Consider the following 26,189-nt stretch of genomic DNA (forward strand, 5'->3'; position numbering starts at 1 on the left):
TTTTATGCAATGAATATTTTGGAAAAGGGTGGAGGCGCTGGTGGAAATGTATTTGGAAAACTCAGTGAAATGAAGCAGATCTAAAAGGCCAATGAGAATTGAGGATTGTAAGTATGAAAAAGGGTATTGGATTTTGATGAATTTCATTAACATTAAACTTTATTGGTTCAAGTTCCTAAACAGCGGCCATTTGCAACTTCATCCCCTCCTTCCCAATCCCACCTTTTCTTTCTTATTCAACCCTTTCTTCTCTAAGCTCTTTACCTCTTTTCCTCTCGCCTTATAAAACCAATACAGCCACTCCTCACCATAGCTTAAAGACATTCTCTTCTAAATGTATATATAATCTATGCATGTATGTCCATATCTATGTAATTACACGTGAGTTGCGGATACCATGGTCAGGTTCAGGAACATACGGCTGCAGGCGCCCTCGTGGCACCAGCTTAGTCCTTTAGATCGTGAAATGCTGATTTCAAGACAATACTTTTAGTAAAAGTGTAAGAATCAATCTCTATAAATTATCGAACGGTTGTGGGAGTGACACGAGGAGATTTATCGAAGATATTTTGCAAAAAAGGTTTAAACGACAACTTGTAAACAAATCTTGTGCCCTACACTGTTTCCCTTTTGATGTTAAACATAATTTTCATGATCGATCACCTTTCATGAACAAATATATATATATATATATATATATCATACGTATTAAAATATGTTGCATTGTATTTGTACGCATGTTTGTTGGATTACTGAAATTAAAAATTTAATATTTTACTAACGACTGTTGGAACGAAGTTATATAACCTAAAAGTTATCAAAATTTTGTTAAAAATTAATTAAAATAATACCTTGCTTAAAATTATTGACGATTTCATTAATACTGTTCATTCGATTACAAATTAGAAAAGGAAAACTATGTTTATTTAGAGAGAATTAGGCAGCTTATCGAAACATGGTGGATCTGTCCTACAAAGCATGCATTTATCCAATTCTCTTGCATAATTTGTCTGCAACGCCACGAGTTTCCCTATCTGTTCTTAGTAAAAGACGATCTATGTATCATCACATTGTATTTGGAATCATTCTCGATTACTAGTATATAGTTTCAGTGTTTTACTTTTGATCTGCTAAATTCAGCAAAGAAAGCAAACTGATTTTCTGAATAATGACCTAAAACCGAACATTATTGAAGCATGGATGGTGTGATTTGGACTGACTGCTATAGGGGTAACATTTCAAGAGAAAACCCCACTCTCTCGTGGGAATGTCCCCCTCACCGACCAAATCAGCGCCTGAATCTCACTTGCTACACCAAGACCCTTTACTTCTTTGATTCCATGAACAATATGACGACGACTAAGAGCATTTCTAGTACATAACAAAATAATGCTTTTCCATGATCAAAAAAGCTACGGAAATGATACTGGCTACACTAAAAAAGAAAAAATTCCATGGGAAGACAAAATCCTTTTCCTTTCATGTAACAGATGAATGATTTTGGTTAATTTGTAACAGGAATTGTGTCTTTTAATCACATGTCATTCAGGGTGGAATTTGGTAGAAAGGGCCAGAAAGCAAGAGTAATAATCTTAATTTCGTCCTAAAATATTTTCACGTTCATTGTTTCATGTTTTCATGTCTAATACTCGAAATGCTGATCTCTCCTTTCGTTGATTGCTAAACTATTAAACTTATTCATGACTTGAAACTGGAAACACAAGCAAGGCTAAAGAATACAACTTTTGAACGATAGGAAGATCAAATCTTTCTGGCTTTACTTTTTTTGTACCACAAATCTTAGAGTTATTGACAAAAAAATGAATTACGAAGATCTTCGAGACAATGAAACGGTACTGCCAGGCAAGAGGGTGAGCAGTAAATTCCCCGAAGGAGGCACAGGGTCTCCAATTTACCGGCAACAATGAATGTTAATTTCAAGTAGGCATGCAGAAATTAGGAGCCAATCACGTGATGGATCCCTGTCACGTCAGAGTGGATGTCACAAAAGGTACGGGGTTGCGTTCGCCTCCTTTGGTTAAAAAAAAAAGTTGGGGCTTGGCTCGGTGACAGCAGAAGGTTACGTGTCAAACAGTCAAAGACAAAGAGAAATCCCATTATCCGCTTTGGTCAACACGTTTCCCAAAGGGCGGTAAGGTTGACTTTCCCCAAACCCGGCATTAGAAAAAGAAAACCTGTTTTCATATGATCAGTCACCTGAATTATCCCTTATCAACAGATTCAAACAGTATCTAATGCAAACCAAAAGATGGTAATCATGTTAGAATTAAAAAGGGTTCTGGATTAATCTTAACCCGTTTTGATTGGCTGCTGACACGAATTCAGTTTTGGACCACAAAATGAAAACCTTCATGTATGAGAGCTCGTGCCTGCCATCCCGCCAGCCAACCAGGAGGATTAATTATAATTATAAAAAACTGGATTGGTTAATTGTGTGGTTTATATGGTTTAACGTGGCTAATCCCTTCCATTAAGCATGATTAAGAACACAATGTGCTATGTGTAGGATGTTCTTTGGTTAGATTTGTTAAACCCATGCAAATAATATACATTATATCGTCACCCAACTCGTCACAATGGTGCTGATCAAGTAATAAACTAGGGTTTCTCTATTTTTTTGGTGAAGAAGAATGAATTTCTCGAGATGCATGCAAATCATGAGGAAATGAAAAAGGGGAGTCAAAACTCGAAGGATCACTCCCACCAAGACTAATGTATGTACGGTAATAAAAAAATTATTGAAAAGCCATCCACCATGGGAGTTATTGTATCCACTAGATGTCTAGGGTTTTGGAAGCCAAACTGAAATTTGAAAAGCTTACTAATTCTGGGATGTTTATGCGCATTGTTTTTGTAAGAAAAAATTTGAAGGTAGATAAGTTGTTTAGTCCTCAAGATCAAGATAAAATGTGTCGTACTTAATAATTTAAGATAAGTGACTGTAAATCGTGCATTTGAAATGACTCAAATAAATTACTATCAATAAAATTTGAATTCAAAATTTTTTTATCGAAAAAGATGATTTTAACCTATTGAACCAATTGTTGGTATGTTTAGGCACATTGGCTAACATAAACTAATGCCTACGGTGATGTGGACCTCAATCGTTCAGGAAGTGGAGGCCATCATGCATTGAGCCATTGACTATAGCTCGCCTTTTATTGGATCTTAACTACTTTTTTTTTGTTAATCAAATCAAATCAAATCAAATATTAAACAGAGTTTTGCATTAAGATTAAGCAAATGTTCCTGTGTGCTGCCAGAAGAGCCGTGATGAAGCTGCTAGAAATGTACGGAAAATTTATTTATTATAACATGGATGGTAATAAAGCACGGCCCTTTGTTCTCAATTCCTTCATTCTTGGCCGCTGACTAGGGCATTGTTTGTCTATTTACGTTTGACATTAGGATAGCCCTCCCCGGAATCTAATCTACTTGTATTTCTGGGAGTTTGAGCCTGGTACTGATCATGCTTAGTTATATATATATATATAGTTAGTGAACCTATGGATGAATTATCTCCACGTAGTCTGTCAAGTCAGCTGCCCACGTGTCCATATGTTTGAACACGTCGACATATGTCCATTTTTGCCATGTGTGCATGCGATAGTTGTTACTGTTAATATCGTATATAATATTTTAAGTACTAATTTTGTTATTCATTTTTTATTCAAAGAAATGGTAAAATGGAAATCTCGAACTCAAACCCTTTCATAGCAATACTAAACTAAGTTTTAGACTTTGCCCATTTCAATTATACATTTATATGTTAGATATATAATTAATAACCATGCATAAACTAATTTGCCCCACTACCTTTAAAGCTAACCATGCACTATCATATACTATTGCATTTGCATCCTTAAAAGTGGGAGGCAAACCCGTTAAAATGGCAATTGATTATGTTAAAACTAAAAGGTAATTCAGTTATAATCAACAAAAAAATTAAAAAAAATTTATATTTAATACATTATCGATGTATAATTCCATATGCTATAAATGAATCATATAGGATATAATTCATAATGTCATGAAAACATTTTAACATCTCCTTTAATAATTTTATATTTTTAATTTTAAAAAGAAAAAAAAATCATAAGTACTATAAGTTTGATAGACAATATATAAAACTATATGCACTAGCAATTTATGAAATATAAACTTAAAATTTACCATTAAATTTAAGCCGAATCAATGTTCATTAGCAAATCATAAAATTTTGCCAAACTAAACTTAAGAGTAGCTTTGTAAATCACTCTTTCCTCTTAAGTGCCTTGGGATTTTATTCCTTTTCCTCTAGCATACATTAAAAGACCAAGTTAACATCAAGTCGAGCAATTCGTCTGAAAATGGTGAGTGAGGTATGCTATATATACATGATAATGACAACGAAAATAATGTCCCATCCCTTAATTTCAATTAGGATCGCAAGCCCACACGAAGCAAAACATGGAAGACAGTCTTTACGAAGCAGCATTAAGTGGGAATGTAGCTACCTTGGATGCGCTGCTTCAAGAAGATCATGAGCTTATTCAGTCACTTGCTTCCATAAGACTCCACAACACATGAGTGTAGAACGTTCCTTTTTCAGACGAAAGGGCAAGGGAAGTCGGTATTCTTTGGTGGGAGTACGCTTTTGCAATGGCTGTCACAGAATGGAAAGTGGCCGATGGATGAGGAAGAGGTGTGGGAATAATCAGTTGTGTGTGGATGGAGATGCTGCAGCAACTGGAAAGATCACAAAATACAGCCGAGGCATGAGCATGATGTAGGAGTCATCACATCGGGGCAAAGCATGATCGCATCGAATAAGTAACAATCTTATAATTGAAATGTTGTTACTGTTGGGATAGGTTCACATAAAAAATCTAATATCAGTAAGAAATGTAAGTGAGATATGTTTTATATACATAGAAGATCCTAAAACCCAATAGCTTGAATTTTTAAGTTAAGTAATACCCAACATATAAGTATGAGTTTTTTAATATATTTTCATTAATTTCAAGTGACATATTTCTTCAATAGTTGGTATCACAGCTCAAAAATTCGATTTGAAGGCGACAAGTATGATAATATCCGAAAATGGAATGCAAACAATTTTATCATCTAATTTGTTTTCAGCTTCTTAGGCTAATAGTTAAAAAATATTTAAAAAACATGTAAAGTAAAAATTTATCATTCTCATCTTTTATTCTGCCAATAAAATAAAAAATTTTATCTACTTATTATTCAAAAATTTTCTTCAATATTTTTAATTACATTTCAATTACTCACAATAAATTTTTTTAATAATAGCATTAAACATTTAAAATTTTTAATCATATTTTTTCAATAACTTTTTAGATGCAATTTTCTTTTAACTCGGGAGATTGGGCACAATTTGTCTTGAACAACATATTGATTTAGAGTCCGGGGTTTCACTAATTTATGGGCCCAATCAAGAGATATGGTAGGTATTGACATTTCAAATCACTGGGATTTTGATGCTTAAAAAGATCATTAAACCCAGCTTAGCTTTAAGCAGAGGTCGGTTAAAAAAAAAACCTAATTTGAAAACCGAATCGAAATGTAGGCAAAGATGCTTTGAGTATATATCAATTGTTGTTGGGGATTAAGAGCATGTTCCGCAAATACGATAATCTAAACAAAGAATATTGTATAAAAACATCAAAAATTTATAGTAATTTACCCTTAATATAAGAGTTACGTCCACTTTTAAAATTGCGGTAAGATTTTCCTATGACGAAAATGTATACAAAAATTTTACCTGGAATGGATAAGTTACAAGGAGAAACCAAATCCCTTTTAAAAATGATATATAAAGAAGTTTAGCAATCTGGATGGAAAGCTTTTCTGTAGCGCTAGGAGCTGATTGTTGAGTTAACAGAAGTGCTGATAAAAAAGCGAAAGTCAGAATATAAACAGGGTAATTTGGGTTAATGAAATTTCCACTCAGCAGGAGATTTAGTAGCAGCAGCTATTCGTTAGATAGCAAAGCTTGCCACTTATTTTCTTATTAAAGCCCTTGGTCAATATCCAAGGTAAACGCATAATTTGCAATTTATGTTCATATTTGCTTCCTGTAGCTATTGTTCTGTCTATATCGTTGCTTGACGAGAATGCAGCTAGTTTTAATTAATAAAAATTCCATCATCAATGATTATATTTGTTACTTTCTAAAATATTTTAAAAAGGAAACATTCTACATATTTAAAATTTTACTAAAAGTAATAGATTTATTCAATTTGGTTTAACAGATTGTAGGGCATTCAATGGGGCGAGGCACTGGTTCACTTTTAATTTATGTGCTGCGGGAGCAAAATTGAGTTATCAACAACTACCTTTGTCACTTTTGATCCAGGTTTGTCTCGTCCTCTGTTAGGCTTCAAGAATAAACTCCTTCTTATACGGTCACATGTAGAACATTTTTGCCATAATGTGGTATGGTACCCTTAGGAATTCTGTTTAATATGGTACCTTCATTCCTTGAACATGGTTATAAACTTACTACATATATGTAATGCATGCAGCTGCTTGTATGATGTGGGAGTTAGCAGAATCAGGGATTGATTTTATTACTTGTGTTATTAACGGAGCAGACTTGGTGCCTACATTCTTGATTGCATCTGTTGATGATTTGGGTGCAATATAACATTCCAGATAGCTGTTATTCAGGAATTATATTTCTTCCTCATATTGAAAATAGATGACGAGATATTTAATTGTAAGCAGAACTACTGGTGCCTTACGATTAATTTATTTGCTGCTAGAGTTAGTTATGTAAATATGTCTGTTCTCCTTAAGCTTTTGTTGCCTTTCTTTGCAAAGAAGAATAATAGTTTTTAGTGGAATGATTGTTTGTGTGTGTACAGAGAAAGATAACAGAACGATCTTAAAGCCCTTAATAGCAAATAAATAATTGGCTTACTAACTCTTGCTCGCCTTACCTTCAATTGTCTGCCCTGTTCCTTCCTCTGCTACTCACTTCTTGTGTTTTGGTTGAATGGTCCTCTCCCTGGGCGTAATTGTTTGAACGCATACTTTTGACTTGGCTGACATGGTTTGCAGGTCTTGATAGCTGATAAATTGTTAGAGCTTGGCACAACTAACATTTCATTGAAATGTTGTTCTAGACAATGTCTATTTCATTTACTTCAGGGCAATGTAATATATATCCTGAAGTAATTATTTATTCTGTTTAAGGTGACAGCATCTGCTTGGCTGAATGATCTGAGGAATCAAATTGAGCATATATGAATTCTGAGACTGTTTATCGATCTCCTTACACATTGGGTTCTCGTCTTCTACCGTAGCCAGTGCTAGGGCAAAAATTGCTGGGGCTGGGGCAATTTTATGCCCAGACATGTAGTTGAATTACTGATGTCCGAATTCTTGCTTCTCCATATAGATCCTGTTATTTATGTCTTAAAAAGTTTTTTTGAGCTGAATTTACCTTAGAAGTAGTTTCTTTCCAACTTTGAAGTGCCACAATCCTTTGGAGGTCGAAGATATTTCTCATTCCTTTGGCCTTCATTCCAGCTGAGCTTATGTTTGCACTTGATCTATTTTTAATTCTCTTAAAATTGTTGTTGAGTTTTGGTAGTTTTTATTTCTAAGCATTAAGCATGTCTCAAATGCCCAAATATTTGCTGGTAATTATGATGAACTACATTTATATCTTCAGTTGTGTTTTTGTTATTCACATGTCGTTATGAGAAGAGCCCAAAGCATGGCTCAGGTAACATGGACACGTCCTGCCATAAACTTGTCTTCTTGGTCATGCATTGGACCCCTGGGGCACAGTGCTTGATCAAAGGAAGAGGGAGTTCCCAAGAATCTTCCCCCCGACAAAGCAGAAACATCTGAGCCTCTTCTAAAATCTGCCAGAAAAAACTCATCTTCAAGTACAGATAAACCATTGAACTTCCCTGTGTCTTTCTTCATCAGGAGTTGAATGGACTTTGGACATTGAGTGTTAGTGTTCCGAAGAACCACACCATGATAGGAATGCTGATCTGGACGATGATGGAGACCTCATAAGCCACAACTCACATGTAGACTGCATGAATGAAGTGAAGCTGTGGCAACAACTAGAGCATGAGCTTTACGAAAGGACCGAAGTGAGGAGCCTGATGTTGCAAACCAAGTAAGGGAAGAAGAAGCAGCAGCCATTGAAGAGGTTGGTGAGGACCAGCCAGAAAGCTCTGCTCCAGAAACGAAGGAAGCGCACAAGTTTTTCCCTGCTGGAAAGATTATGCATATTGCTACATTTCATTCTGATGCAGTGGAGTCTGACGGTAATACTCCCACCTCAAGTGACACTGATAACAGCCAAAGGACAATGGAAGCTAAGATTGAGATTTTCCTTACGCCTAGATCTCTGTATAGTAAATTGCGGCTTTCAGAAACCATGATAGAAAAGCTAATAAAGGAAGAAAGGAGCTTGAGGAGGAGCAAGTCAAGCTCTGAATGGTCATAAACTCATAATCATGGTGGATATACTGGGTAAGTACTCTTGTAGGAAACAATTTGATTTTTTTTTTTCTCTTATTTTTTGATGGAAACAAATTATTGTAGAAATCTCTTTATATGTTAAAAGTACTAACCCTGAAAGTACTAAAAATGAATTGGCTTATATATCTTTAAAAAAATAAAATTAACAATTTTTACCCTTTAAATTTGTACTACTATTACTTTTAGTGGTTTATTTAATTTAAATAAAATTTAAAAATAAAATTAATAATTTTAAAAAATATATGATGATATAATATAAAAATAATACGAGAATAATAATATATGAATTTTGAAAAACGCATTTAATCGTATTAAAAAATTCAAGAAAAACTCATTGATAATGTGCACAGATATAAACATACAACTCAAAAGTCGTGGATGTAGTCAACGATCACGAATGACAAAACACAAAATTCTTAATTTTAATAATAAAAAATTGACAACTTCAAATTAAAAATACAAAATCAATGTAAAGGCAAATAACTATTTTTTTTCCAAAAATATATAAAAAACTAAAATGGCTGATGTAGTCATACATTTTGATAAAAATATTAATCTTATTCATATCCAAATAGAATTCAATTACTCAGAATAAATATAAAGATAAATATTATATTATGAGTATAAAGATGAGAATGAATGCGATTTTAAATTTTTATTAAGTACAAAAACGAAGAAGATTAGTAATCTAGCTTGCACTTGTACTCATTATATATATATATATTGTAAATAAATTTTTTATTAAATAATATAAATTATTATTTTAGATTAATTAGAATTAATATTTTTATTGAAAAAATAAAAATTAATATATTTATAAAAAAATTATTTAAATATACAAAATAAAAATAAAAAAGTTAAAAAAAATAAATTTTTATTTTTATTTTTTAGAAAAAGTTACGAGTGTGAAATTATTTATATTTATTAAATATCTATGGATAAAGATGAAAATAAAATTAAAATAACTATTAGGTATGAATACGAAAATAAATATAATATAAAAATTAAAAATAAAAATAAAAATATTTTACCCTTCTTATATCTTATCCATTAACATTCTTACTTTTCAGACAAAGCTAGTAAATGTTTGATTTACCAAAATGATCTTTTACTTATTAAACCTCTAAGAATACTTCATTCCTAACTTTTAATCCTAGTAGCAGGTATTCTACTAGATCAAACCAGCAACTATCATATCCAATTATCATCACCATTCAAATAATACAAATGAATCTTTCAAAAAAAAAAAAAAAAACATTGCACTATGGCGCGGGCTTCCCTATAATATGTTTACGTTTAAACCTTGAAAGAAAAATTAACTGATAATCAAGCAATCAAATCAGACAAGTTGCCAAGGAAGACAAAAAAAAAAAAAAAAAAACACGCACACACACAAATTTGTTTAATGTTGCCTTTTAAACAAGTTATTTAATGTTGATAATTGATAGGAAACATGATTTGAACTCATTGAAAATAACTTTCAACAACTTTTGTAGTATAGTTTTTTTTTTTTTTTTATATATATACACATGGAGAGAGACTTAGTATGCACAAAGTGTATACTAAATAATAAATAATATAGTAGCATTTAATTTTTTTTGTGCACTTTGTTTTTGTTTGATTTGACCTATTAATTAATTTATATAACTTTTTTTTACCACATCAAAATTATTATAAACTTAATTTAAAGCATAGGAAGATTTTTTCCAACTTTATTACTCAAATTTACTCAAAAAAAAAAAAAATCTACTAGTACTATAGACTCCTTTTTTTTTTTTTTTCAATGATATATATATATATATATATCATCTTTAAAAAACTTGAAAGATAAAAAGGATATGGATTCTATGAACCAGAAATTTTGCTAATTTATAACTGAAAATTAAATTAATTAAAAATTTTGGGTTATTAAGGCTTATATTCTTTTACAAAGGATCAAGAACTCTTTGCAGCTGAATTTGAAAAAAAAAAAAAAATTGTGGCTATTGTGAAAGAACCGTTTTGATAAGAAATCAGCAATCAAACAAAAAAACATGTATTTGACAATTGTCATTCCAACTTTCCTTTTCCAACCACTAACTACCAAACAACAATTTTTTCTTAAAATTTTCTCCCCTTTTTTCTTTTCGAAAATTAGGGAAAAACAAATGAAAAGCAAAAAAAAAAAAAGCTCAAAGAATTCTTCATTTTAAAATATTGATCATTAATCGGCTTTTTCCCAAAAAGCAGTAAAAAAGATGGGTTTAATTTGGTCATATGATTATAAAAGATACAATTATAAACATGATTAAAGCTTAAATCACGAGAGAATAATAATAATAATAATAATAATAAATAATTTATTACCACTTGATTATTAATTAACGTGATTAGTGTATGGCCCATAATCCTCATATGATATTTCTAAATATATATTAATTTGTGATCAATTATCAACATTTCGTGATTCATGTTAATATTATCATTTTCAATCAGTCAGATTGACTTAAAAAAATGAATTTATATATATAGTAGAAATTCACTTATTTTAATGTAAGAATTATATTTTTTTATTCAATAAAAACACAATAATAAAAAAAAAAAACAATGAAAATGCAATTCATATCCTAGTTGCAAAATGTTGAAACCAACACACGAAAAGACAGACAAATCTAAAATCAGTGATAGACAACTTAAATCACTGTTTCTTAGTCGTCAAAGACACAAGAAATACATATAAGAAAAAAGGCTTAGACAAATGCATGTGAGACATGCATGAGAACAAAACTGAAAATGAGATTTTTAACTGTTTAGTCTAGTGATCAAGATAGCCGTAAAGAAGATATCAAAACGGGAGTTCGAACCCTAACCTTCCTCTTAATGTAAGATTTTACCCCCCCTTAAATGATCCAAAGAAAAAAACTGAAAATGGGGGCTGTCCCTATTTTCCCATGTATGAACCAATCCACTGCTCCCAACAAACTTCCATTAAGCATTGACCTCTTTTTCTCCCCCCTTTGTTTATCGTGATAAGAAAGAAAGAAAGAAATGAATGAAAATGAATGATTTGTTTTAAAATTAAACTGTCAAGATTCGAATTTATATCATTAAAATTAAGAATTTAATATTTTATCAACAAATATTTAATTATTAACGAAAATTAGAAATCTTCACATGGGAATAGATAGGAACAGGACTAGTGGTTGAGTTGTCAATTATCTTAATAATTAAGCTTTCAAAGTGTGCAAGTCTCGATCACAATCGATGCATAGGTCCATAATTTTTGCACTCAGGGGCTAGCTGCAGTTCTCGTTGCTTCAGCTTTGGCAAAGCAATTGGTCCATGCATTTATTAAACCTAAAACTACCTGATTCGAGTGTGACGGGTGCGAGATATCGGTTGCCATTGCCCCTGCGATCGAGGAGGGGTGGTTTTCGAACCAGGAAGAATCGCCAACAAGGTATATCGTCGTGCTTGGAAATAAAACATGGAGTGGGGACTATGACAAGGAAAGGAGTTGCGTAATTTGCACTGCTATTCAAACCAATAATTAAAGGTTTGATAACTCCACCTCCTTCTTGCCTAACACGTGTTTCTTTTTTTAAAGTTTCCTTCCAAAAATTCTTATCGTATTTATATATCCAAAATTTTTTAATGAACTTGTTCATAGCAAACATTTTAGTTTTAATATTTATTAACATTAATGGTTAATCTGGTGGTTAAAAAAAAGTTATTGTAAAAAAAAAAAAAACTTAAGTTCCAAGATACAATTAATTTAAATGATGGGTTTTATTTATTCATTTTAACTCGAAATTTTTTTAATGTAAATTATGACATGAAATAACTGAAAGGTTTTTTTTTTTTTATTGATATATCTTTTCATCGAATTAGTTTAAAAAAATTATTTATGTCTAATCTAACGAATTCGTAAAAATTATTTTCTGACAATTTTTCAACAAATTTAAACTAAAACAATAAAAAAAAAAAGAGAAAGTTCTCTTGCTACCTGACCTAATATCTGTTGGTGAAATAATTGAAAGTTATATCAAACTCCAAATGTGCACGTTACAATCTTTGTTAAATTCCAAGTCTACTGTATTGCCGAGATTCAAAGCAGCTTATAGTTGTGGTCCTTGGGACCTATAAATACAATCTAATAATGCCAATTAGCTACCTGATCTAATGGCATAATCAATTGGAGAGGAAGGTTTCTGCTTTGCTTGAGAAATTAGCTACTTTATTAGATAAATTAATTGTCATGGATAGGCAAATGAAATGGACTATCTACGAAGTCTTTATTTTTTTCCAACTATTTGAATGAAAATTCAATTTCATTTTCTGGCATAGACTAGCTGCTGAAATTTTACATGTCAATATGAAAGAAAAAAAAAAAAAAAAAAGCTAAAGTGATTTTCAATTTAAAATTTAATTTGATTGATTTATGCGATAATTATTAAAAAATTAAAGTCCAATAAATTTTATTTGGTTTACTTTTCTACAAGATATTTTTCTTATTTAGTAAAAAAAAAAAACTAATGAAAATAATATTCTATCCCAATGCCTTTTTCAAAGAAAATAAAGATTTTGTTTATGAACAAAAGGCTGTTTAATACGAGTATTTTAATAAGAAAAAATCAATTAAAATTACTTAAGTGTTGTTTTGCAAGAACAAGCAAATGGTTTGAGATCCACAAAACCAAACAAGCACATAGTGTGAACATGTTTGAACTCAAAACAAACCCATAAATAAATTTGGACCGTTTGAACCGTAATTAGTGCTAATCATCAATTTTTTTTTATTTTTTTAAAATTTTTAATCTACTTTTAAAATTTTTTTACCTAATTATATACTTAATTAAAACAAATATTATGTTTTTAAACTCTCTCAAATTTATAACTTTTAAATATTAACTCTAATAATATATCAATTAATTTAAAAAATAATCGAAATTAAAGGTGATTATCTTAATCGTTACAACTGTAGCAATTTTAAAAATTATTATAAACTTACTAAGCAAATATACCCAACGGGGAAATCTTCAAAGTTGTCCCTTACACGTTTTTGGTAGCACGTGGCGAGAGATAATTGGTGAATAGTGCAAGAGAAAGAGGTATGAAAAGAACAGAAATAGTCTTCCCAATTTGATAACGCTTGCGTAGCTGCCAATCAAGAGATCAACGGCCACGATTCACTTGCAGCAAATATTGCTGACGTGGAACATACTAGAGTCCACCCCGTAAAGTTTCAATCATTGGGCTCCCATTCTCTCTCTAAAAAAAAAAAAAAGTCTTTCTTTCATTTATAAGTGCTTTTGAGCGGAGAATTTTGTGGAAGAGAAGCAAAAAGCAATCTCTTGGGTTATTTTTGTTCATTTAAAGATTTGGGTCTCTGGGGTTCTTTCAAAGTAATAGAAAAAAAAAGGGTCTTTGAGGTTTTTTGTATAGTTCTTTGAAGAGAAAACAAGAAAAGAAAGAAAAAGGAAGGGAATTGAAGGTTTCTAAGAAATGGTTTTTATGTGTGAGATTTACTTCACGGGCGGAAAGTTGGAAGGAGAGTGGGAGAAGGAGAGATAATAGGAACAAAAAAAAGAAACATTTAATTTGCCAAACAAGCCATAGTAGCAGAAGTAGAAAAGGGAGATTTTAAGCAAGAACAACAACAAAAACTTTTGTTTCTTCTTCTCAGTTGGTAATTCTTTTTAACACCCTTTTTCTTTAATTGCTTTTCTTATCTGTTGTTGATTGTTTCTGTTCTTGTTATTTCTACCAGGTTTAATCTTTGGCAGCCTCAAATATATATATATATATATATATATAAAGGAAACTGAAAGTACATAATTAGCTGCATTTAAATGATGATATTTGGCTTGTATGAACACAGTTTTCAATCATAATGGCAAAACTGCTTAATCCTCTGTTTTTAGTTGAGAAAAAGAATGAGAATTTATTGGTTTAGTTGTTGATAATGCAAATGGCAGCTAAATATTAGGTAAGCTGTGATAGAACTCATGTCAACGTTATACTTTCACATCTTTCTCACCATGTTCACATTGAACAAATGTTAGAAGCAAGAAGAAGAAAATGTTTGCTAGTTTGGCGAAGAAAATGAAATAAAACATGACAGAAACCCAAGTTAAAAGTGTATTTATTCACCTTCTTTATGTTTGTTGTATTGTTTTTAACAGGACTTGCTGGCAATGTCTGCTACAATGATCAGTGACCCAATGGTGGTATCAGCACCAGCTCCAGAAACCCAAGCAACATCACCAAAACTTGTTGCACAAAGTGAAGTTGAGTTTGCTAAATGCGATTGCTGTGGACTAACCGAGGAGTGTACCCCAGCATATATCGAAAGGGTACGCGAACGGTATCAAGGAAAATGGATATGTGGCCTTTGTGCTGAAGCCGTCAAATATGAGACTATAAGGACAGAAAGGCTTATTAGTGCTGAGGAAGCAATGGCTAGGCACATGACTTTCTGCCAAAAATTTGTCTCCCCAGGACCGCCTCCTGATCCTACAGTTCTTTTGATATCTGCTATGAGAAGTATTCTTAGAAGAAGTTTGGATTCTCCAAGAGGTTTAAGATCAACCCCAAATAGTCCTACCAGAAAGGTTGGTGCAATTCGGGGTCCGGGGCTTACCAGGTCTGGAAGTTGGTTCCCTACCCTGTCCGGTTGATGAAGGTAAACATTGGGGGGAATTTGATTTGATATGCTGCAAAAAAAGAGAAAAAGGCTCATGGGTGTTTGGCGAGATACATGTGATTCTCATACTTGAAAGAGTTGGATTCAAGTTCGTCATTCCTAATTGTATCATTGATTAAAAAGAAAAAGAGGAAAGAATTAAAAATGAAGCAAAAGAAGAAAAAGGAAAATGAGATTGATGTTTAAGTTTAGACTAAGAAGCTTATGTAGATTTTCAATGTCAAATATAGAATTCCTCTGTTGTTAGAAATCTAATTCTTCTTTCGGATAATTGAAGTTCTCTTTTTCATTCTTTGAATCTGCTTGCTCATACCAAAGCAACAGATTTTGCATTCTTGGATGATTGACTATTTGCCCATGCTTCTTGCCATTAGTGTTTTACAGCTGTTTTGTAGAAGGAAATACAACCAGTTTAGACTGGTTTTTTACCGACTACCATGAAAGTAGTTTGAGTTTGAACTTGAATTTGAACTTGAATAAGCGTTCTACAATCGAATTTGTACTTTTTTTTTAATCAAACCGAAACATGTTTCAAATGGAAAACCTGTTACCAGTTGTGGGGTTTTGTAAATGTTGGTTATGAACTCTGGGTTCCTTTTTCTTTTTCTGGTGCCGCTGATTTTTGACAATTGAACACAATGATATTCATGTTTAATACGTAGTATTCAAAAGAAAAAAGCTCTATTTATATTCTTAATTTTGTTCCTGCTAAAAAAAATCTAAAATCTAAGATTCTGTAAATAAAGATTGAAATTTTCTGATATTTGGTTTGGGATTTGCATGATTGGATCGAAGAATATGGTTCCAAAGCTGAGTTGTACAAAAATCCAAGAGCAACATGGAATATAATAATGGAATTCAACCTACCTTTATTCCCTAAAAGTGATTCCATTTATGCTGAGATGCCATCAATGGCGTTTTCTTATGAGATACTCCAAATTCCAAATCAAGGAAGGGCATACCCACGAGCTCAAATCATTTGTCTAATGCCAATCTACAGCCAAGCACGAAGAATTAGTTAAGATGCCACTTGGAACTGAATGACAATTTGTCGAGTTGTTCTTTTTTTTAGCATGAATGGAATGACCTGAGATTTCTTTCTCAAGAGCTTCAATTTGTTTACTCATTCCACTTGCATGCCAATGATATCACTTGATTCAGAGCTTTTAAAATTCCTTTCATGAAAAGAGATGTTGTATAATCATGGTAGATGATCAAGTGGAAGGAGATTTTGAATGGAGCATGACTCGGAAAAAGTATGATTCGATGGCTGGAAATGGTTAGAAAATACTGGTTTAAAGGTATGATTGTATTACTATCTTTAAACAGCGACTTCACCCTGTATGAGCTATAGAAATGCAAGATTTGGACTGAACAGTGATTCAGCTCTTCTACCAGAAGCTGGATTTCCTCAAAAATCGTTAGCAAGAATGTGCTCTTACAGTGGTAACAAAAAAATATAAATAATATAAAAATATTATAATTTAAAATTTTAATAAAAAATTTATATATAAAACTAAAAAAATATATTATATATTTTTTAACCCGAATTACAACTTATAATTTTTGAAAACTTTGTCATTCTATAAACCCTATGGATGGCAGCAAACATTAGAATACGCTGTGGACAGCTCTGCTCTGCTGTGCTGATGTTCTCTTAAGTCTTGACAGGCAGAAGTTTCTGTAAGTGGATTCAGTGCATGATTGTTAAGTGAAACTTATTACGGGACAAGACGTCCGAACATAACGAGTGGGGTCTAGGTTTCGGATTGGGTCTATCAAGGACAGATCATCTGACTCATCCATGGACCCCACCGATCTTCTTAAGATTCTGAAATATTATTGAAAGGGCAAACCTGTTTATTTTGGTCTGAACAAAACAGCAAAGATTAAACCATTGCTTTGTTTTATTGATGAAATCATAAAACAAAATAGTAAAATAGTTGCAGAGTAGATTTGGTAGAATATTTATGCCAGACATTTTTTTTCAACACTTTTTAACTCTCCAAAAGTACAAAGTGAGGTCTTTCCAGGGTATGATATGGATTTTGGAAAAGCAAAAATGTTGGAATGGGTGAATACTAGCCTAAAAAATATTGGGTTTCTTCTAAATTACCCAAATTTGCCCTTTTTTTTTTAATCATATAAATCTTCAGTTTCTATTATGCAAATTTTTGATTACTCACTAAATTATTATATTTGTAAGAAGGAAAACATGAATTGTTTTTTTGTCTTCTTTCTGCCTTTGTTTTTCATAATATGATTATCTTATATTCCTATGATTAGAACCCGAGTTGGGTGTTGACTTTAAAAAGGAAAATAGTGGTAACCCCTATATTAAGAAGGGTAGCTTATGCCTGGCAAAATTTTACATTATTATTGCCTTCTTTCTTAGATCCAGCAATTTTCTAACCACTAATTATTAATAAATATGACAAGTCAAGATGACAATGAGTTGAGTAGGGACAGATTTTGCTAAATTTAAACCTGGCCAAAGTTTGGGTCTTTTTTTTTTTTTTTTTCAGCTTTAGCTCTTTGCCCTCTTGTCCATTAAAGAAATGAAAAAAAAAAAAAAAGGCTTGAACTTGACCTGATTTTGTTCATTATTTTTTCTTTTCTTCAATTCAAACAAAATGAGAATCAGAAGCAAAACAACAAATCTATTTGAGGGAAAAAAAAAGAACAATTTAACTAATTCAATGAAGAAGCCTAAATATATTATATGTCCAACCCACAAGCACCTACTGATTTATTAATCAATGTAATATCCATTACACCATGATTTGTCTCTTACACCTAAAAATTAGAGTGGGGGCAGTGTCTAAAATTTCAGTCTTCTTACCTACTTTCCATCAGTTCCATCTGATAATGATTGTCATGTTAGATAGATGATTGCATTTTTCATTTACTACTTTTATGTTTCTATCATTTTAGTGAGAAAATAAGCAAGGCATATGGATTACCTAATTTCTTATCATGTACGGTCTTCTATTGGCATTCTTATTTAGATTTAATTTAAATTGATATATAGTAAAATCTCTTATTTTAACCCGAAATTTAACTTATATAATTTTTATAATTATTTTTAAGAGATGATATTTAACAAAATTGAAATTGAAATTTTAACATTTATAACTTATTCCTTTATCTCTAAATTACAGCTTCCTTTATCCTAAACCAAAATAATTCTTGAAAACGGAATCGATAAAAGTTGTTTATGCTTCATTCAATAAGGAAAGAGGAAAAATATTAAAAAATAATTATTGAATTAAATATGACGTCTTTTCTTTTACTAACAAACACAACTTTAGATTAAGATAAACCTTTTTAGCATTGTGAATGCATAAGTAATGAATCAATAAGGGAAAGGTACAATGGATAGAAAAAACATGAGCAAAATATGCAATATGAAGTGAAAAAAATGAAAAAGAAAAAAAAAAATACAATGCCTATTCAACACTGTTCTTTGATAATTATTTTGTAAGTATACAGCAGGTAAACTAAATCTGCAGATTTAAAAAAAGACGAGATTGTTCTCTAACTTCATTGATTTCTTTATTGCAAGGCATACGAACATTGTGCCTTTTTCCTTTTCCTTTTATTCTATGTTATTATCCAATGTTTTTAGGCCACAATTATGTAGACCAGATGCCAGTCTAGAGAATAAAAGAGCTCTGGCAAATCAACGAACCAAAGCAACAAGGCCGGCACTGTTGATTTTGCAGGACATGCAAAACTGGTTCCTTAGGCCTGACCCTGCGTTTGAAAAATTGAAACTTAAGAGAGGTAAAAGGAAAAAAAAAAGTCTTAATGCTAATGATGCTATGTGAAAATAGTTAATATACGCTTTAACCATGTGGCATTCCTAGCCGAAATTGACTCCTTGTGCCAGAGGTAACTCGTTCCCGTAATTTATTGTGCTGCCAAAGACATCAAACAAAGAGCTCACTGAGAATGTTTTAGCAGGATATCAAACAGTGAACCCGAGATGAGCAAAACGCAGAACTCAACTTTCTCCATGGCAACTACTCAGTATATCAATGAAAAGGATGTAAAAACGAGGTATTGGAATTTATAATCAAGTTTACCAGGTGGAGCGTCGCATATATTGCTTCCAACAGTCGCTTCCAGCTTCACGGCCTCCTCCTGTAGCCTTTTCGCCACCAAAAGCACCACCTATTTCAGCCCCATTGGTTGGCATGTTCACATTAACAATACCACAGTCACTTCCTTGAGGCCTGCACATATAATTAGGTGAGAAGCATGATTTATAAATTACAATGCCATAGAAATATCAATGATCTAAAGATTCATGCAGGTGATGCACATATTTTGATTATTGTAATAGGATAACAATGAACAAGCAAAAAGAAAGCCTTTGACTATAAGAACTGAATAATTTATTGATTAATGAAACATGGGGTAGAGACTCACCCAATCCATTTGAAGATGACTTCAGGTTTACGAGTGAATATAGAACTGCTCAATCCTTGAGGAACAGAGTTGTTTATTTCAATAGCTTCTTTCAAAGTCTGCAGAATTAGTTAAGGTTTTCAGAGAGCACCTCCTTCCATAACATTAAAACAAGAAAGAATTTGTATAAGGTGCCTCCTATGAACAGGGGTAGCCGCCATCAACCTACCCCAAAAGAAAAAAATTGTGAAGAAGAGGCTACCTTAAATTTCATGACATAAAGAACAGGAGCAAACAACTCTTCTTTAACAACACCGGCAATTGGAGAAATCTCAACAATTGTTGGCTGCACAAAGTTCCCCTCAGACTCTATCAGATCACCACCAGTTAGAATCTTCCCTCCCTGGAAAACATCACAAGATAGAATAAGGTCAGGAACCACGGCCAAAATACAAAGCAATTGAAATTCTTACCAAATCAGCTTCCAGGTGACATCAAACAAAACCATACATAAGTCAACACACAAAGCTTCACACTGCAACGTAGAGAGTTTCAAGACTACCTCCAAACAGTGTTGAAAGTCAATAATTTATGAGATCTTATTAGGAACAATTGAAAGCTAAAGATATTTATTCATGCACAAAGTAAGATTATAAATATGGGTTGGCTACTATAACACTATGACCTGCCTTTCTGAACATTTGATGCACGTCCATGACACCTGTAAATGTGTGGTGGAAGATTGAGCCAATGAAATCATGAAAAACGAGTCTCTAGATTTATGTTGTATTTTAATTTACTAACCCAAATTTTGTTTTATAGAAGATAAGAGAAAGCTTAGACATGGGTTAAATGAGGTGCAAGTGAGAAATGAATAAATAAATAACACACCTGTGACTTGATTATCTCTATTCCTTTCTCAAAGTTCTCCCTCGAAGAAGAAGTATGCAAAGGCCCAAGCAAGGTACCCTTTTCCAATGGGTCCCCTATTTTAACTTGTTTGTACACATCAAGTAGCTGGTCAAGTACCGTCTGATATATACTTTCATGAAGAAGCTTCAATACAAAGCAAACAGAAAAATTCAGCAGAAAAAGCATTAGCAGCTGTCAATACACGATACATATATCAAAATTCAGAAGAAGATTCACATAATTAAAAATACCAGTCTACGGCATGTGGTACAGCGCTGACCAGCAGTACCAACAGCAGCAAATAGTACAGAGCAAACAGCTAACTGTATGTCGGCATCATCCATGATAACTATTGCATTGTTTCCACTTAGTTCAAGCAAGCATTTACCATATCTCTCATTTACTGTTTGTTGCACCTTTAAACCCACCTGCAGTTAGAATGTGCAATATAAATTAAAATCTTGGTGTATTAAAGCATGAATGTATCTAACACATATTGAGAAAAAAATTCTTGTTAATTGATATGCAAAAATATCAAATTTGAAATGTTTCTTCGACAATTAGTAAGTAGGTTTTCCTTTTTTTCCTGCTCAAATTCAACAAGAACATGAAATATCCTATCCTGTAATTCCAAATAAAATAATCTCATCAAATAGGCACAAGATAGAAGTACCTTTGAACTCCCAGTGAAGGAAACTAGAGGAATGCGCCTATCTTTTGCCATTGCTTCGCCAATTTCAACACCACCACATAATGATGTGAAAATTGCACCTGGTAAGTTATTCTTTTCCAAAACTCCAGCCACTATCTTTGTCATTGCTATGGTGACCAAAGGAGTGGTTGGAGCACCTTTCCTACAATTCATGCCAGTTTTCAAGCAACAAGGCTGTAAAAATTAACGTGTGGAAGAGAACCTTAATCTTGTTTAAAGCAAATCACGTTAACTAAAGAAGACACAATTTATTAAGTAGAAATTTGTTTAAGAAAAGCAGATCATGCAAGTGGGTAGTATTTGTTAAACTCTAAGTTGCTGATCACCATGGCTAATGCATCAATACAAGATGTGGAAAAATCAAAGAGTTTTTGTGATCTCCCAGAAGTGTAATTATTTCATACAGCACTAGAGCATCGAACCAATTTACAGTTCAAGGAAAGCAATGATGTACACGCTAATGGACCTTAGTGAGAAATAAAACAGTAGAATTCACCATGACAGGATGATGAAGTTCCATCAAAGGGAACCCAGAATATGAAAACCATAAATAAATACCAAAAGTAATTTCAATAATGAAAAAGTAGCCAAGGAATTCCCATCAACAAAAAAGGCATTGTACTTGATGTACATGAATCTATGAGTTAAGATAACTGATATCTAATTAATTATAAAGCATAATAGACCTGCTAACAATATAAATCAACTGAGAGGTTTGAATATTCCCCAAAAAGGGGGAAAAATAATAATATTAGAAAATATAGACATCAAGCCTTACCAAACAACACAGTTTCCACACACGAGCGCAATGCAGGCATTCCATCCTACACAACGTGAAATTGTAAGTAGAACAGCTATCACAATGCTAAGAGAAAGTTCAATTAATAATTTGATTCCATGCTCTACTATGAAAACCATTTTTTTCTTGATAAGAACAAAACCAATTATCATAAACTATCCATAGATAAGAATACAATTGAATGAAAATGCAGAAGCGACAATAATAACCAAGAAAAGAAAATACAATTCACAAAGTTATTATACATCAGTTGTCTCACAAAAGTTTAAGCCTCTCAGCACCAAAAATGCCAAGTTTCTAAGTTAAAAGGAATGCAGCTTACCAAGAACAGCACATGGGAAGTTAAATGCTGTAATTACACCAACTATTCCAAGAGGATTCCACATCTGTTCCCAGAATACATGAGCAGAATGTCAACCTTAGCCCCACACTTTACCTATGAGTCTAAGTTTAAAATGTTTAAACACATAGCTCACCTCCAGCATCATGTGATTTGGGCCTGTTAACAAGAGAACCAATCATATTAGGACGGAATTCCTATCGTCTAGAGTATCATGCATATCTACATACATATTATACTGTAGTAAACTGTATCATATCATCTCATGCTATACTATATTTATACTATATTTAATATAAAAACCAAACTGTTGATAGTTTATAATAATAAGTAAATGCCTACAGCAGTAAACATGAAAATTTCAACATTCCAGCAAAAGTTTTGCACTTTAGTTCATCAGGAGCTCATAAAACAGAATTCAAGCCATTCACAAAGCAACCACAAGATGATGTACAACGTAATGACGATTAATGAATGCATGCACTTACGTTCTGAAGGTATTATTGATCCATTCAATTGCCGGCTTAACGCCACAGCAAAGTCACACATGTCAATGATTTCCTGCAAGATTAGCATTTTTTAATTTATAAACATAAAGACACTACATATATATTTAGTATAATCCTTATGCGTTATTAAAGCTTTGGAGAATGACCAGTAAAATAACAGAAATGATCCAGTCAATAAAGAACAGTAATAGGAATGTTATATCATGATAGCTAACATAGGACCAAATGAGATTAACATAGAAAAAAATTAGATGTGGCAGACAAACAAAGTGACAATCTTCCACCCATGATTGCATACCACTTATACACCTTAGTACATTAGGCATATGCTGCCACCAAAAGTTTCCTTGCAAAAACTTTCTGACTTCCGTGAATAGTGACAGTGACAAAAGAAAAAACGTACTTGATGTAAGAGAGAAAATATCTTAAAGTAAATAGTACTGTTATGTAATTTGGTGAACCAAAACTATTCACAGTGAAAAACCTTAAACTTAGAAGCAAAGTCTTGTTGCTGCATTGTTTTGACCGTTAATAAATAAATTTTCTTTTAACAAATAATCATTTATATTTTCCCCATAAAATAGAAACCCATTACTAACGACCTCTTGATTCATATGAAGATTGAAGAAAATACGTAAGATAACTTGGCCATAAAATAAATGGCTTGAGAATTTGCAACAGCTAACAAGTTGTTCAGCACGGGCCACCTTATAACATATTATGCAAACAACCAAATGTAACAACAGATGCAACAATGCATAACATACTTGAACTTCCCCAATTCCTTCAGGAAGAATTTTTCCCATCTCAAGTGAGACAAGCCGGCCAAGTTGCTGTAGTTTGGTTCGTAATGCATCACCTATTTGCCGAACTATTTCACCTCTCTTAGGGGCTGGAACCTGAGTTTCAGAAAAGTAAAAATGCCATTAATAAATGTAAATTTTCCAGCCTAAACTATGAAGTTTTGATTATGGTATCTGTCAATTTTACTTGCATCCACATCTTCGCTGCTTCACTGCAAGCTTGCATGCCTTCCTCGTAATCTTGGATGGAAGACTCCCTAACTTCGGCAATTTTCTGCATAATCAACACCAAATGCATGCATTAAGTGATTTTCATACGCCACAACTAGCAATTATGCTTATATAATAACACTACTATCAGAAAATGCACAATTATAAATAAGAGAAAACCTGCAATATATAAGTAAAGGAGAAAACCTCAATTGCCCAAAAGTAATAATATTCAAAGGCAGTAAGATAGAGAAAGAGAGAAGTTATTGTGAAATAAATGGAAATAAAGCATACTGCCATTAAATAGAAGCACAGGGACCACAAGGCCTCAACATTGGTTCGTGCTTTTTTGCGTAATTTAAAGGTGGATCACAGATAGAAAAATACCATAAGGTTCATATATATATATATATATATATTTTTTTAAAAATACCTGTTCCATTCATAGAATAAGAACTTGATATTCACTGTCAGCAAAAGTAATAATAAAACCATCTAGCATGAACAAACACATTCATAGAATAAGAACCTGATTATTAGCGGGATTCACAGTAGAAACCACAGGGCCACTTCCTTTCCAGGTGCCATTCACAAAACATCCCAAATTACTAGAACTCAACCCGATCTCACTCAAGAACTCGTACTCTTTCCTTGAAAAACCCATCTGTACAATTACACAAAAAAAAAAAAGAAAAATACTCGCTTTAAAATCCAACCAAAAAGAACCCAAAGGGCAAAAACTCAATAAACGAAGTGAAAAAAAAGACTTTCAGACACCCTTTTGATAATTCATCATGAATTTGGTCTCTTTTACCTTGCTTTCACAGAGTTTTTTCTTGGCAACCAAGCAGAAGAGAAAGAGAGAAGAAAAGCTAAAATCTTGAATTTTAGAAGACAGGTAGGCAAGATTTCTTCTCTTTTTTTTTTTTTTGTTCTTTTGCAATGAAGAAGTAGTTTTGACGTGGAGTGAAGAGGAAGAAGGATGCCTTAAAATACAGCAAAGGACAAAGACGAAGACTGAGGTTTTCGTTTATGATTCGAAGAGCTGTGTTAAGAGAGCCGTGTAAGATGGGGGAATTATAAGATTTGATTGAACACTGATTTTTGTCCATTTTAATGCTCTTTTGCTGGATCAAATAACGTCATCTTTTTCTTTTTAAACGAATTGACTCCACATTACTTTTGAAAAAAATATTGGCTAAAACAACATGCCGTGGATTTCGTCAGAGTTTTTGGTTTATTTATACATTTCATTTTCAGTAAGTTTACATTATCAGTTATTTTTTTAATAGCCAACTAAAATATTATATCAGTGAAAACCAACGGATATTTTAATACATTTAACATAAGAATTTTAATAAAATTATTCATTAGAGTGATATTATCAAAATAATATAATATGGGAACTGAATTTTTTGTTATTATATAGAGATTAAATCTCAAATTTTTATATCACTGATTGCATAATTTGATATTGAAATACTTGGTTTACAAGAATGAACCTGAATCAAGTTGATTATGCAGGAAAATTGTCTTTTTTTTTTTTTTTTTTTGCATTATGGAATTGATCTCATTAACTGTAAGTTTGTAATTATACAAGTGAAAGGCCTTATTTGAAGGGAAACGGGTGCGCCTAGAAAATTATAATGCAACATGCTCATTTCTCAGCAGAAAGATGGTTGAATTTAGCAGGGCGCGCCCCGTCATGGATGTTGTGTTGTTGCTAAAAATCCAAGGCCCAATCTGAAATGAAACCAGCCAACAAAGTAAAGTTCTTTTGCAAAAGGAAGACTCGTTGCTAATGTCCCCGACAGAAAAAGATAGAAGGATCAACTAAAACATCACTAATAGGAATTTAATAAAATAATTCTCAACAATGACGCTTTGGCCGAGTGGTTAAGGCGTGTGCCTGCTAAGTACATGGGGTTTCCCCGCGAGAGTTCGAATCTCTCAGGCGTCGTTACTTTATTTTTTTCCCACTTTCAGAAGGAAGAAATGTGATCCCCCTTTGGAGAATTTATTTATGGCCGCGGGAACTACCGACCTCGGCCACTCCTGTTCGGAAATAAACGAAGAAGTGTTTATAAACAATGATGAAGAGGGGTTTTTTGGTGGTAACCGGACCCGATGATGAAGAGGGTCCAGCCGCCTTCGGTCCTCCGAGCTGGGGCCATAGTTACGTTGGTCGACGTTGAGCTCAAAGGAGTGTGCACGGAAGAGAGATCAGTAACTTGAGAGTTGAGAGAGAAGGAGTTCTTGTTACGTGATATA

The 26,189-nt window shown here is 32.6% G+C and overlaps 2 protein-coding genes, 1 non-coding gene and 1 pseudogene across 6 annotated transcripts; 3 read left to right on the forward strand and 1 right to left on the reverse strand.

Moving 5' to 3' along the window:
• Positions 1-6,852: 6,852 nt before the first annotated feature.
• LOC149510674 (uncharacterized) lies at positions 6,853-8,648 on the forward strand (annotated as a pseudogene).
• A 5,180-nt stretch (positions 8,649-13,828) lies between these two features.
• LOC111280699 (uncharacterized) lies at positions 13,829-15,491 on the forward strand. The gene is made up of 2 exons (XM_022868107.2): positions 13,829-14,203; positions 14,700-15,491. The coding sequence occupies exon 2, from the start codon at positions 14,712-14,714 to the stop codon at positions 15,192-15,194; it is 483 nt and encodes a 160-aa protein (XP_022723842.2). The 5' UTR covers positions 13,829-14,203; positions 14,700-14,711; the 3' UTR covers positions 15,195-15,491.
• A 3,110-nt stretch (positions 15,492-18,601) lies between these two features.
• On the reverse strand, positions 18,602-24,881 carry LOC111281212 (aldehyde dehydrogenase family 7 member B4). 4 transcript variants are annotated; one of them, XM_089756999.1, is made up of 16 exons: positions 24,733-24,881; positions 24,448-24,582; positions 23,900-23,982; positions 23,673-23,804; positions 22,885-22,957; positions 22,533-22,555; positions 22,379-22,442; positions 22,036-22,081; positions 21,219-21,399; positions 20,797-20,973; positions 20,525-20,689; positions 19,896-20,036; positions 19,655-19,752; positions 19,309-19,458; positions 19,066-19,140; positions 18,602-18,976 (listed from the first exon to the last, which is right to left on the reverse strand). In XM_089756999.1, exons 4-15 carry the CDS (start codon positions 23,709-23,711, stop codon positions 19,086-19,088), a joined length of 1,212 nt encoding a protein of 403 aa, XP_089613125.1. In that variant the 5' UTR covers positions 23,712-23,804; positions 23,900-23,982; positions 24,448-24,582; positions 24,733-24,881; the 3' UTR covers positions 18,602-18,976; positions 19,066-19,085. The 4 variants fall into 4 exon arrangements, 3 of the variants coding, with proteins under 3 accessions (XP_089613125.1, XP_022724609.2, XP_022724607.2); XM_022868874.2 differs by having other exon boundaries at positions 19,074-19,140; positions 23,896-23,982; XM_022868872.2 differs by having other exon boundaries at positions 23,896-23,982.
• A 915-nt stretch (positions 24,882-25,796) lies between these two features.
• TRNAS-GCU (transfer RNA serine (anticodon GCU)) lies at positions 25,797-25,878 on the forward strand. Its single transcript has one exon. It is a non-coding gene; the product is annotated as a tRNA-Ser (tRNA).
• Positions 25,879-26,189: the final 311 nt, after the last annotated feature.

The sequence above is a fragment of the Durio zibethinus genome, chromosome 28, assembly GCF_047325235.1.
Source record: "Durio zibethinus cultivar Kanyao isolate XHJ-2024 chromosome 28, ASM4732523v1, whole genome shotgun sequence".
NCBI classification, from domain to species: Eukaryota; Viridiplantae; Streptophyta; class Magnoliopsida; order Malvales; family Malvaceae; genus Durio; species Durio zibethinus.

What these genes read in the sequence shown, in the direction of transcription:
- LOC111280699 (XM_022868107.2), top strand. Translation starts at nt 14,712, where the DNA reads ATGTCTGCTACAATGATCAGTGACCCAATGGTGGTATCAGCACCAGCT.
- LOC111281212 (XM_022868874.2), bottom strand. Translation starts at nt 24,582, where the DNA reads ATGGGTTTTTCAAGGAAAGAGTACGAGTTCTTGAGTGAGATCGGGTTG. An exon ending in TGAATCCCGCTAATAATCAG is followed by an intron (nt 23,983 to 24,447) that starts GTTCTTATTCTA and finishes TTGATTATGCAG; the next exon opens with AAAATTGCCGAAGTTAGGGA. An exon ending in TATATGCGACGCTCCACCTG is followed by an intron (nt 19,141 to 19,308) that starts GTAAACTTGATT and finishes TGTCTTTGGCAG; the next exon opens with CACAATAAATTACGGGAACG.